Source organism: Chinchilla lanigera, unplaced genomic scaffold, assembly GCF_000276665.1.
Source record: "Chinchilla lanigera isolate Chin_1 unplaced genomic scaffold, ChiLan1.0 scaffold00086, whole genome shotgun sequence".
NCBI lineage: Eukaryota > Metazoa > Chordata > Mammalia > Rodentia > Chinchillidae > Chinchilla > Chinchilla lanigera.
The window spans coordinates 255765-269827 of record NW_004955487.1 but is presented as its reverse complement, the minus strand read 5'-3'; the positions used below and the strand labels follow the sequence as shown (position 1 = coordinate 269827).

The following is a 14063-nucleotide window of genomic DNA, read 5'->3' as shown; positions in this document are numbered from 1 at the left end:
TCAAGGCCAGCCTGAACTGCATAGCGAGACTCTGTCTCAAAAAGACAAAAAAAAAAAAAAAAAAAAAAAAAAAAAGAAAAAAGAAAATTCTGGGAGACAAGTAATAATGACTGTATTAGATCTCAATATCCTAGAAGCCAAAAATGAGAATTTCCATAGTGGCTGTTTGGAAATTGTGGGATTTTAGCCATTAATAAGCAAAAATGAGCAGGAGTTAGTGCAACCATCTGGCAAGTGACGTAGAATGCTCTGAAATGAACAGTGTATAAAATGAAATGCCTGATTATCTGCAGTCGGCAGCCTGCTGTGTGGCTGAGTGATAGGAATGGGCGCCTAGCCCAGGTCTGGCCAGCACCCTTGGTCCTGTGACCCCGACTGCTGAGCTGGCTGAACCTTCCTCCTCTTCCATAAATGTAACGTTTAAGGTTGTTTCTGGTAGGCCTTCACAGAAACTTGGTTGGAAATCCTTGGTCCTCCTGACCTGATGAGAAAGAACTCTGGAAGTGTCTGTGACTTGCATGTTAGACTGTTAACTTTTTCAGGTTTCTGTTTCCCTTTGGTATTGGCAATGCTTGGGATGGAGCCCAGGGCCCCATGCGTGCTAGGCAAGGGCTCTAACCTGCAAATGCTGGGCAAGGGGCATCCGCCCATCTCACGCAGATGGGGCTCCCGGGACAGGCAGCTGTGAGCAGGAGATCTGGCCTGAGCTCCTCCTGGGAGACACTGCTGCCCTGACCAGGCACCAAGCACACCTGGGCCCAGAGGACAGACCTGGGACATGGGTGTGGCCCAGAGGACAGTAGCTCCTGCCAACACTGCCAAGGCATCACAGAGCCCCCCAGTGCAGGGCTCTTCATTCTGCTCACCTGGCATCTGCCTGTACAGCGACTTCCAGACGTAGTGAATGCTTCTTAAAATGATTTTGCCAGTGATCTCTGTTTACTGGGGAGTGGGTCTGGGATGCTCTTTGGCTCTGCTCTGGAAAGCAGAAGCCCTTTTACACTGAGCATGCACAAAGTGATTTCCCACTGCTGCAAGGCCCTTTGCTGAGGAGGTGGGGTGTGCAGGCTGCCTTGCTGTGGATACACCTGTGGACCATTTTATCAACAGTCCTGTATTGTTCCAATTCATTATGCACAACAGCCTAAGAGCACCGGGCTCCAGTGTGCAGTCCTGCTGCGGAAGGGCAAGTCTGAAGGTTGTGTCCCCAGTCCGCTCATCACGTCAGTTTCTGTGCCTCCATAGCTGGTCTTCGGCTGCTGCTCTTGGTGTGCGCTGCCTTGTGTGGCGCTGTCTGAGGACAGAGTGCCCTGCCCCAGGCATTCGTGGACACATCCTGGGCTGAAGGTGCCAGGGTCCTGAGCTCAGCTGGAACCCCATGCCAGAACCACACCACCAGTCAGGCGTTCAGTCCTCAGGCTCTGGGGATGGGAGCTCAGCCAGTCTCTCCCATTTGTCTGGATCTGGTGCATACTGACAGCTGCCTGCATTAGCGAATGGCCTGCTTCTGCAGGAGGGGTCACTTTGGGAAAGAAAAGTTATTTTGGTAGGAGAGGAAACTAGTAAAGAAGTGTGATTCTTTGAAAGTCAGTAGTCTAAGGAAGTTATACTAAGGGTTGCTTTAAATGTTGTTAGTATTTTTTCCTCAGGACAATTAGAGCAAAGCTGGAAGTACTAAAATCCCTAATGGATGGCCTGTCTTTATATGTACATAAATTTTTTTCTCTAACCAAAAACCTGAGTTCATACTTGGTCACCAACTCTGATCAGTGTTGCTTTCATTCACTGGAATCAAAAAACAAAAAAAGAGAAAAGATTCAGCTTTTCCCAGGGAGAATTTGGATCGACTCTTTTCCCTTCTTGAGGAGGAATGATGGAGACCAGAATGCTGTTCTCACCCCCTTGGGCCAATGTCCTGTGAGGATGCCGTGACCGCCCATGTGGGTGGCTCAGTGAGACTGGCCGTACCACCTGTGGGGGTGTGAAGAGGTTAGGACCCACACACAGAGGCTCCCAGGGCCCAGCAGGAGCCGCCTTCTTACGAGGGCCCATGTGAGGGCCCAGGGCTGTCGGCCACCAGGACACAGCTGCAGCCAGACAATGCTTACTGTAGGACAATGTTGAGGACATGGTGAGGTGGCCCCAGACTGGGACAGCATCAGGAGAGCTGAGCAGAGACCCTCCTGAGAACAACTCCCCTGCCCCACCACCACTGTCACTGTTCATTCTTACATGGAAGGGTTTATTTAGTTAAAAACCTCATATCTCACTAGTTCATTAATTTTAGCGCAAACCTCTTACGCAGTTCTGTAGGGCTCTCCAATGGTGTCCTTGCTGCACAGTCCCCTCAGCGGCACAGGGGACTGTAGAAATCTCTCCTAAGCTGAGAGCTGGGAGCTCATGTGGCCCCAAGCTGCTGCTGAGTGAGACTTGGTTCTCGATCTAATCAGTGGTGTTACCAAAGAACACAGGATCACCTTACCCTTGCTTCAAAGGAGCAAGGCAGGGACAGAGGGATCAGTTCGTTCCTTGTTGCTTCTTAGAGCTGTGCCAGCCTTAACTGTTCTGAGATGCACTGAGCAGATGGAGATAGCAGCCAGGTCAACTGCAGGGTGTGGCCAGAACTTACCTGTCCGCATGAGAGAAAGCCAAGCTGTGCATGCACTCCTCTCTGTTAGTGAAAGCGTGGCTGAGATGCCGGTCGTGGCACACTAACAAAAGCGGTGAACCTTGCTTAGGAAGTGCTAAATCATTCTGTGCCCCTCAACATGGGCATCCTCAGAAGCTGCTCATCTGAAGAATGAAAACAGCAGTGGGCAAGGTTTTGGTAAAGCCTCCTCCCTGGGTCAGGAGCTACACACTTCCTAAGAGCAGTGAGTAAGCATGTGCACACCAGCAGACGTGCACACTTGGTAATGACAGGGGTTCTCTGTAGATCAAGAGAGAACACTGATTTGAAAACATCAGGAAAATTGAAAGAACAACTTAAGTGAAGCCGTCCTTCAAGGTCTGGGTGGCTTTTGTGTACTTTATGGACAGTGGTAACCAAGCCAGGCCTCACAGTGATTTCAGTTCCTCCCCTGACATCCTTACGGAGGTGGTTTCCTGGTCATGCTCAGCTTACAGAGGAGGAAGCTGAGGCTTTGAGTGCTGTCCACAGTGTCCGAGCACAGCCTTGGGATTCACACCCATATCATTCAGCACCTGCCCTAGGCCTTCAGTTTCTAGGTACATGCGGCAGGATCATCGATGGTCCCCAGCACAGCTCTGACTCGGGGTCATCTCTTGAGTCTTCAAGTGTTGAAAGATCAGAGATCGAGGGTTAGTTCATGTAGAGCTGGGGGACACTGGAGCTCTGTTCTGACACTGGGCTCCAGCCCACTGTGGTGAACTTGAGGGACGAGGGCTTTCTCCATCTTGACAGGCTGTGAACATTCAGCTGAATCTCCTGCCGTCTGGTTTCAGTTAGAGAAAAATCAAGTCTCCTGGGGGTGTTACTGATGGAAACCAGTTTGTTCCTGGTTTCTGAGCCTCTTTGACCCAGTAAAGTATCCAGGGCTGGGTTTCCTGGCGGTGGGTGTGTGGCCTCGCCAGGGGTGTGGGATGGAAGCCCCCAGACCGGGTCCTCTGGGTACGGCTTTTGGAGTTTGGCTTAAGAGCCCAGAGAGCACTTGGAGGGCTGGGGATATAGTTCAGCTGCACAAGTGCCTGCCTGGCTAGCACAAGGTCCTGAATTTGATTCCTGGTACCAAAAAAAGAAACACAGCACTTTAATTCCCACCTGCATTTGTCAGCTGGCCATGACAGTTTGTAGCACTACCGGGCCTCAGCATCCTTCCCTACCCCACAGGTCCCCGGATCCAGTGGTTGTCACAGAGAAGCCAGCAGCAGCTGTCACAGGTGTCTGCCACAATCTCTTCTTTCATGTCATGTTCACACTCATGCTCTGTCAGTGTAGAGACTTTACTACATTACAGATGGTAGATTTGAATTTTACTCAGCATATATTTTGATATTTAGTTGTAAGTGTTTGAAACGAGTGGTTTCTCATTTCAGGTCTCAGATCTGGTGATAATTCTGAACTACGACAAAGCTGTGGAGGCCTTTGCAAAGGGCGGGAACCTGACCCTCGGCGGGAACTTCACCGTGGCAGTGGGGCCCATGGGAAGGTGAGTCCTGGCAAGTACTATCTTTAGAATAGATGTCAGAGAGTGAAGACTCAAAAACTACATTTCTTTTTTTGCATTAAGAGGAAATTTGAATTAAAATGAACAAGCTTATCCAGAGGTTTAGAGGTCACCGCAGACATAAAATTCACAAAACATAGCCTGTAGAATGAACCAGAAAATCTGAAACCAGAACACACAAGAAGAAAGAAAGTGTTTCACAAACACAGGCTGTGGTTTCTGTTAGGATTACACATAAAACTTACCTCAGGCTTCAAGGCTGAGCCAAGGCAAGTTAAATTTTCTTAACTGATAAAAGACAGCATTGATCAGAGAAGAAAAATATTTTTTCACACTAAATCATGAAAATTTGAAGTGGATGTATCTTATGTTTGCAAAATTTAAAAGTGCATTTTTCTTCTCTGTTAATGAAATGCTATTCTTGTTTTGCAGTGCTGGGGCTCAAACCCAGGGCCTCACACATCCTAGGCAAGTGCTGTACCTCTGAGCTACATGGTCAGCTCTTTAAATTTTTTTTCTGCTTATTTCATTTAAATTTTTTTTATTTTAAAGAGCATAATTGTAAAAACAATAAAAATGATATAGCATTTCAAAACAAGATGATAGGAAATTAACAATGGTTATTGCATTGTATCTTATTATTTTCAAAGTAGTTGCTCAGATTACCAGATATAGGCATGCAAAATTGATCAAACAACATAAGCACGAATTTTGAGACAGAAGCTGGAGCTGGTGGTACCAGCCCATAATCCCAGTTCTTAGGAAGCTAAGGCAGGAGGATCACTAAGAATTTGAGGCCAATCTGGGCTACATAGTGAGTTTAAGGCCAGCCTGGAAAACAAAGCAAGTCCCTGTTAAAGAAAAAAAATTCAGTAATTATAAGAAGAAACTCCCCCAAAATGGAAATAGAATAAAATTTCAGGCCAAGTTTTGCTAAATTGCCCAGGCTGACCTCAGCCTCTCTGGGGTCTGGGATTACAGGTACAGGCATGCATCACCACCCCCAGCCTGAAATGCTAATGGGTTCTTTGAGCCGTGTAGAAAAATGGCTCCACAGGCTCCTTTTGGAAGTTAAGTGATCCAAAAGGTGCCTGTCCAGCTAGCACGAAAATGTTCTGTGCAAGATGAATGCAGATTCTCGCTCTCCTGGGGATTCTGTGTTGGGACCCACTGCCGTGTGCCATCCTCTGCTGCACCGGGGTTACCATGCCATGTGGCTGTGTGGTGCCTGCCTTAATCTTGGGTCAGAGTCATACTCCAGCTCAGCTGGCTGAGGTGACCCCGCCATGCCATGCAGAGCCTATTGTGAACACGGCAGGGCAGCCTCCCCGTTGTGATCTCCGTCTCCATCCTTGGCAGGAACCTGGAAGGCAATGTGGCCCTCAGGAGCCCAGCGGCTGTCTTCACCTACTGCAAGTCTAGGGGGCTTTTCGCAGGCATCTCTCTGGAAGGGAGCTGCCTGATCGAGAGGAAGGAAACCAACCGGAAGTAAGTACTGGCCACGGCCCTGTGACGGACTGGAAGGCTGAGAGGAACCGGCACTTCAAAACTCCATGCAGCTGTTCGAATTTATGGAGTCCACTGTGTATGCTGTTAAAGACAATAAGAAGTGGCTCTATATTTAGTGTATATTTTATGGTAAAATTTCAAGATAAAAATAATATGTCCTTATGGAATATTTAGGGAAAAGAGAAGACAAAACATTCTACCCCTTTAAGACTAACATCATTTGCATTTTGATTTTTTTGCCTTCCAAGGTTTTCTCTGCATAATTCTCCTTCAGTTTGCCCAACATGATTATAACCACGATATATATTCACTGCAGACGTGAGTTTTCCCACTTCACATTCTGAGATCATAAGTTCGTGGCTATCAAATACTCTGCTAGTGGAGGACAGCATGTTAATATTTCCCAAGCACTGTGGAGGGCACACAGATAGACTGGAGGGTCTGGAAACATGACCCATGAGGGGTTTCTTATTATTACTCTCTGCCCCTGTCTTTCTTCTATATCAAATACAGGCCAATTTTGATTAAAAAATACAGTTGGGGTTTCTGGGGTTTTCTCTTTCTTCTTCTTTTGGTCCTAGGGATTGAATTTGTGGTCTTTCACTGGGCTACATCCCTACCCCTTTATATTTTTACTTGAGATGGTGTCACTAAGCTGTCCAGAATGGGCTTAAGTTGGCAATCTACCTGTCTCAGCCTCCCAGAGTGCTGGAAGGCTTGTGCCCCTGTGTGCAGCTCAGTTTGATTTTTTTTTTTAAAAAATGGATTTGGGAGAATCTTAAGAGGTGAAGGGAAACTGGTATGGGGGTGCCTTTTCCAAAGCAGTCTTAGAAATTGCCCAGGGAATTGCCCAGACCAGGGAGGTATGTGGCTGAGGCTGGGGCCGGCTCCTTCGCAGGCAACCTGCAGGAGCTGGTGCAGTGGTGGCGGGCCTGAGCCAGGGACGGTAGCAGCCCCACAGCTGTGGGAGGTAAGAACCTGGGACAAAGTCACAGCCAGGCCTTGGACAAATCAACAGCCCATGTATAGTGTGAAATAGAAACCAGAAACTGGAAAATGGTGGCAGCAGGGAAAACTAAGGTTTGCAGAGCTCTTTATTTTGTAGAATCGGGAGTGAGGTATTCTACTTCTGCTTTGATTAATTTGATGTAACCTAAGAATGCTTTTAGAAACTCCTGATTCTAGGCTTGGGCAGACTTTCCCACTAATGTTCAGCTAGATCCTGGATAAACTAAAACAAATATACTCCTTAATGAATTGCAGGGCTTCCAAACTTAGAAGGCAAATCCTTATTTAATTTTGATAAAAATAAACATTGTAACGAAATTGCAAAGACCCATTTCTGTAAGAAACTTAAATGGAAAAAAAAACCTAGGGAAATGTCTGTGCTTGTATGTGTATATCTGTAGACATTTCCATGTGAAAGTGTGCAGTGTGTGTGAGTATGTGTATGTCTTAGTGGAGGAAGGATGCACCCTAGAACATATATGGTCACTGCTCTGGAGCTGGGTTTGAGGTGGACCAGAGGTGGTTGTGGCCCAGGGGTGCAGTTGAGAGGGAGGAGCAGACGGTGGGTGAGCACATGTGTGTGTGCACATGCCACACTCTGCCCCAGGAGAGACCCACACCTGATACAGACATGTTCTTAACTTTCTGTTACTAGATTTTACTGTCAGGACATCCGAGCCTATGACATTTTGTTTGGAGATGTGCCACGGCCCGCTCAGGCAGAAGATCTCTATGAAATTCTCGATTCCTTCACCGAAAAGTATGAGCATGAGGGGCAGCGCATCAACATGAGGAAAGCAGCCCGGGAGCAGCAGAAGGTCCTTCCGTGGGCACAGGGCCCCTTGTCCTCTCCACAGCCATAGGCGACTTCTCCTGTGCAATGTTCTGTCCTACCTAAAGTCCTTGGGAAAATGCCTTATGACCTTGGGATTCACCCGTGCAGACTTTAAGGACAGTTTGTCCTCTATGGTTGCATTTCTCTCTGGGCCAAACTTCGTAGGATTGAAGATAATAATGGCGGGTGTCCCTGAGCACCTGCCTGCTCCATGGAGCTCCGAGTGAGGCTTTCCTGTGCCTTCTTCCCCTCACCCCAGGACAGCCTTTTAGGTTGATCAGGATAAAATTGAGGCATAGTTTGAGGGGTCACAGCCTGGCCCCACTCCCACCAACCTGTGACAGCCCCCCTGCGGCCCCCTGCACACCTGCACAGCTGATCCACAGGGCCTGACGAGGAGCCCCAGGATAAGAGCCCTCATCTGCCCACACCCCACTCTTGTTGTCCAGCCCCTCCTGGAGGGCACCCGAAAAAGTGAGCTTCTTGCTTCTAGAGTATCTCGTTAATGAGTGCACAGGATAAAACTGGTCGCATAAACCCACGAGAAGCCAAGACCGTTGCATGCTCCTAAGTAAGAACAAATTTCGAATTGGGTGTATTTGTTCTCCTTCCTTGCAGGCTAAAGAATTACCTCCAAAACCAGCATCGAGACCGCAGCAGTCAGCACCCCTGCAGCCGAACTCCAGCTCTCAAAGTAAATACTTCTGTTGCAATTTAAATACAATTATGATTAAGTAACTATTAAGGGTTATTGTTAAGTAACTATTAAATGTTACTTAAGCAACACTCAAATGTTAGTGTTAAGAAATCAAGAAACACTTGTTACACTTTAAAGTCAAATGGAAAAACTAATGGGTGTTAAAGAGAAAAGCACTCAGCCGCTTCTGTATCATAAGGCAGATTCTCAGCTGCTGCAATTAGCGGGAATGTCTGTTCTCATGCATGGAATGCTTTCTTATATCTATGGAGTATTATCTTTAAAGTTTCTATCGTTTGTTTTCATTCACTAATACTAACACATGTTCTCAATCCCCCCCCCCCTTTGCAGGTAACAGAAATGAACATAAGCTATATCCTGAGCTCTCTGGCTATCGTGAGAGAGTTGGTAAATAAAAAATTTATTTGTTAGAGTGATTCATGTCTGTCACAGACCCTCTAATCCATCCGATAGGTTCTGGAGATCTGTGGGGCACGTTTAGCTCCCTTAGATTGATACGCTATCCACTCTGTATCATTAAAAATGCTGTGTGTCCATCCTGTGGTGGCTTTTGAGTGGAGACCATGAGGGTGCCGAGGGTCCGGGCTCTCGGGCCTTGCCCTTGAGAGCTGCCTGGCCTTGCCCTTTCTCTATGCTGAGACCTCGTGAGATTTTTTATTTTTAAGGATTTGTTTTCCATGTTCAGATGTTTAGCTATTGTTGGGAACCACTTAAAAGTTACTAAGATTTTCTAGAATAAAAATAGTCCTTCCAGCAATCTTAAATATTCTTTAGGAATTTTTCTTAAAAGAAAAAAGCATTATTTATAGAAGTGAGTGGAGAACTAAGGATCAAAGTTAGCCACAAAACCCTATATGTTTATCAGAAAGGTCACAAAACAATCCACTACTAAATAAATAAACTGTTAAGGAGTTACCTACCTGACATAAATTTCGACAAATTAGGTATCACCTTTTTAAAAAATTCTATCAGGCAGATAAAAATAGGTTGAGAGCCTCTTCCTGAGGGGCCTGGCGTCCTGGCCCAGTGTCCCATGGGAGGTGGCTTGAGCAGGCCCAGGCCGGGTCTTAGGGTGCTAGAACTCTGGGGAAGGTTTTCAAAGGTACTTCCTGTGTGCAATGGTTTGACCTTGGATGCACATCCTTTGGGAGAAAAATGGTCAAAGTACCAATGTTTTTAGCAAAGTAGCCTAGAACCCAGATTTTTATATTCTCATTTATTACCATAAGGGGGGCAGAAGAGGAGCAGGCAGGGGAGGGAGAGAGTGAAGAGGGTGGAGGGGCTGGAGAAGGTGGAGGGGAGAGAAGATGAGGACGTGGTCTCTCTCTCCTGGTTGGCCTGGCTTCTCTTCATGAGAACCTCTTTGGAAGCAGTTTTCCCTTGGTGCAGCTCTCACTCTCCTGACCTCAGGACAGGGGGTGCGATGGGGTCACCTGCGGTGTGTCCTGTCGTACTGTGGTGTCACAGCCCCTTTTCCACGGGCCACACCATGACTTCACGTTCCCACAAGCAGTTGATTGGCTTGCTTAGAGGATTTCTGGAGTGTGTAGAAATTTTGTTCTTTGTGACATTTCTCTACTTTTATTTTGTAAAACTGACAGAGGAAAAAGAAATACAGTGCCTTAATTATAAGAACTATGGATATTCTGTATTATAGAAGACAAATGGTATACCAGCAGCCTCTCTCATGCACTGTGTTGTGTTGTATTGTTATTTCTGGCACATTATTTAAAAACCCCAGGGACTAAATGCTATGCACCTCTTGATGAGGGCTCGAGGCTGCAGTTTAATGAAAGTGTGAGTGATATTTATTTATTTATTTATTTATTTTCTGGTACTGGGAATCAAACTCACGACCTTGCGCTTGCCAGGCAGGCACTGTGCCACTGAGCTAAATCCCCAGCCCCTTTTTGAGACAGGGTCTCACTATGCAATTCAGGCTGGCCTTGAGCTCACTTTGTAGCCCAGGCTGGTCTTGAACTCACAACGATCCTCCTGCCTCAGCCTCCCGAGTGCTGGGATTGCACATGTGTGCCACCATGCCCAGCTGATTTTTATTTCTAACAGATGGTTTCAGTTCAGTTTTGGGGATTTTTGTTGTTGTGGTTTTGTTTTTTTTTTGAGACAGGGTCTCATGATGCAGTGCAGGCTGGCCTTGAGCTCACTTATGTACCCCAGGTTGGCCTTGAACTCATGGCAATCCTCCTGCCTCAGCATCCCTAGTGTTGGGATTATAGGCATGTGCCACCATGCCTCAGTTTTTGTTGCTACTGAGATAATCAAGAGTTCAATTGGAATGGGAATCAGAATTTGGTTATTAATGTTTTCTGCCCATCTTAGATGCAAAACCGTATTAAATTGCCTCATACAATTATACAATTAAACTTTAGCGGCTCAGTTCTCACCTTGGATTGCACGCAGTCCCTTGCACAGTGTTCTAGACCCGCAGCTCCCTGTGTCACTTCAGGTCCATCGCTGTGTGGAGAGGGCAGGAAGAGTACAGAAATGGAGGCAGCGTGAGCTTAGGGAGGAGGGGTACACCGAACCCCCCGAAACATTTCTTCACAACCAATGGCTTATCAGTGTAGTTTCTATTTTCTTTTTGAGACAGGGTCTTGCTATGTTGGCCAGGCTGGTCATGAACTCCTGGGCTCAAGTGATCCTCCTGCCTCAGCCTCCAGCATGCTGAGGCTACAGGTGCCAGCCCAGCCCATGCCTGGCTAAGAGTACAGGTTTTAGATGGAATCTTTTGTGATGCCATCATTGGATCAGCTCTCTTGTAACTACTGTAATTCATGGAGCCATCTCTTGGAGCATAGGGTCTCAGCAGATGAAGGCAGGGAGGAACCTTTCAGACCATAGCAGTGATTGCTCATTAAATGGGAAAAGTACTGTATCATAATAACGTCTTATAGATTATTCAAAATCCAAATAGTTCCAACCACAGTTAAATACAGTTAGGTAAAGAATAGTGTGTAGTTCTGACTTGTGAGGGTTTGGGAAGTGGTCCTGCCAAGCACTTGCCCTTTTCAAAGGAGAAAGGTGTAGGTTCACCTACATAGCATGGCTAATTTCAATCTGCTTTATTGTTTCAGGTGACTCTGCTCGGCCAGTAGAGGTGACAGCGCTGTATTCTTTTGAAGGGCAGCAGCCAGGCGACCTGCCATTTCAAGCTGGAGATAGAATCACAGTTATATCAAAAACGGATTCACACTTTGATTGGTGGGAAGGAAAACTTCGAGGCCAAACTGGCATTTTTCCAGCTAACTATGTAACCATGAATTAAATTTTATATCATTTTCTTCTTAGAGAATTATAAAAAAAATCATTTCTTTGTTCACAGGATTTACTACCAGTAAGGCACTGTTTAATACAAATTTTAAAATACTTCTGCTGCAAAATTTTTATCCAGTATGTATTTTTCTCTCTATGTAAATAAATGGTTAATTTAATTATCTGTAAGTATTTTGTACTGATTTGATCACACACTGTTTAATAGTTCACATCCTGAAATTTCGTTTTTTTATTTTAAAGAAAATAAAAAATATTAAAAATGATACAGAATTTCATTAAACAAGATGATAGGAATTCAACAATGGTTGTTATATTGCATATTGTTGTCTTCAAATTAGTTGTTCATATTACCAGATATAAGCATGCAAAATTGGTCAAAAAAATTAAGAAGAAGAAAAAAATTTAAGCATTGACTGTTCCATTCAATAGACCAGTAGAAACGGACAGTTTAATTATCCCAGCTGTCCTGTGTATATACATATATATTTCTTTTCCCTTTCTTCTTTCTTTTCTCCTTTCCCTCATCCCAGTTATTCCTTCCCTTTGAGCAGTTTGTTTCCCTTTCACAGTATTTATTGTACCTTCTAGATTTTACTCTCTCAGGTTCTTACACTAGGGAGACAATACAGTGTTTACACATGCGGGTCTGATTTATTTCACTTATGAGTATGGTCTCCAGTTGCATCCATTTACCTATGAAAACCTTGAGTTTATCTTTTTTTTATAGCTGAGTAATATTCTATTGTATAAAAATACCACATCTTTTTTATGCATTCCTCTGTTGACATCCCGCAATTTCTATGGCCATAGTTTTGTCACATTTACCCTCAGACATCACTAAACTTGTGACCCAGCTGTGTATCATGACTGCTTCAGTGCAGACAGACACCTGGCCTGGGGGCAGGCCGAGTTTCCTGTGAACTTGGGTCAATCATTGAGCCTCTGAGCTTTGGTGGGTTTTATCCTATTGATTAATGAGGTTTGGAGGATCAGAGGAGCTGCTCCCCACAGCACAGGGATGATGGGAAGGTCTACTTTCACATGTCTCACACACACACACACACACACACACACACACACACACACACACACACATTTCCAGCTAGGAGTTCCCACTGAAGTCACTTTGCAGGTAACTGATTACTACCCTGGGCTGGGGAAGTCCACAGGAAGAAAGGTGTCTTAGTGTTGTCAGAAGAGAAGGCCTCAGGAGAAAGTCTCCGTCTGAGACCTGCCACCCTCCGGCCTCCTGTTCCTCACCCTCCCCAGGCAGCCATAGGACCCGGAAGAAGTCCTCCCCCAGGTGGTAATGGGCCCAAAACCCCTTGGCCTGGAAGCCAGCCTGAAAGCCTGAAGCTCCTACTCTAATCTCTCCCTGCTTCTCTGCCTTCCCGCCTGGGAGCTGGCCACGACCTCAGATCCACCTCGTCGGTCCAGAGGCCCTGCCCCTCCCCAGAGGAAGGAGTGCCGCACCCAGGCCTGATGGGTCCCCTCAGTCTGTCTCCTCTGTTACTAGCTAAGGTCTTTGTCCAGTCTCAGTTTCTACACAGCCGTCCAGTCTTTGAGGGACCTGAGCGTAAAACGGGTCTTGGTTCTTAAATCTGACGGTTCCCTGTCGTGTTCAGTGAAGATCAGCTGATCACATCTGTGTTCTGCTTTGTTCTTGTTGATCTCTGTTTTGGAATGGTGCCAGCCATGACCTTTGTCATGTCAAGGTGGAGGGCACCGTCCCTCCTCCTCTCCTGTGGGTAGAGCCACCTTCTCAGATGGTGCAGTAACTACCTGCCCCACTGCAGGAGCGTGCAGCTCCCCAGTTACGACCAAAAGCCTGGAACCAGCACTGCAGTCTGTGACCTCGAGCAGCTCGTCCAGCCTCTGTCAGTTTCCCCATCGCGGATGATTACACAAAGCGCAGAACGTACTGAGCCTGTGAGGGGATCAGTGTGTGTCAGTGTCAGTAAAGAGTCCTTGCCGACCTTGGGATGAAGAGCACTTCCGTCTGTGCCAGAATGCATCACCTGAGTGGCACCAGGTGGGCTGTCTCCCTGCAGCATGGTGCACAGGGTTCCGCTACGCAGTCCAGGCGCGCCTTGAACTCACTGTGTCACCCAGGCTGGCCTGGGACTCTGGTGAGCCTCCTTGCTTCAGCCTCCTGAGTGGTGGGATTACAGGTGTGGGCTACAGTGCCCAGCTGCTACTTTGTTTCCACCATAGAAAATGCTAAGTGGGTGAAGCGGCACCTACACTAATGAGCTTGATTTCACAACTCACAATGTTTACATATCCCAAAGCATCGTGTTGTAAATAGACAACTTTTACTTGTCAAAATAATTAACTTTTATGAAAGAAAGGAAGGCAAAACTGGGCAAGATGATTTCTAAGCAGAAGAACCAGTGGGCACCACACACCCCTGAGGAAAAAGAAGGCTGGAGCCAGAGAGCCAGGTGCAGGAGGAGTTGGATCCAGTTGTCTCTGTGCCCCATGCCAAGGAAGCTGTGTTGTTTCACAAAGA

At 46.4% G+C, this 14063-nt stretch overlaps 1 protein-coding gene across 3 annotated transcripts in view; it reads left to right on the top strand.

Moving 5' to 3' along the window:
- Sh3yl1 (SH3 and SYLF domain containing 1) overlaps window positions 1–11712 on the top strand; it is a 32262-nt gene extending 20550 nt beyond the window's left edge. For all 3 annotated transcript variants that reach the window (XM_005404336.2, XM_005404334.2, XM_013504378.1), the window contains 6 exons: window positions 4057–4169; window positions 5547–5675; window positions 7360–7522; window positions 8158–8233; window positions 8588–8644; window positions 11353–11712. In XM_005404336.2, coding sequence (XP_005404393.1) covers window positions 4057–4169; window positions 5547–5675; window positions 7360–7522; window positions 8158–8233; window positions 8588–8644; window positions 11353–11543 — 729 coding nt within the window. In that variant the 3' untranslated portion in view covers window positions 11544–11712. The remainder of the gene's footprint in view (window positions 1–4056; window positions 4170–5546; window positions 5676–7359; window positions 7523–8157; window positions 8234–8587; window positions 8645–11352) is intronic.
- The last annotated feature ends 2351 nt before the right edge of the window (window positions 11713–14063 follow it).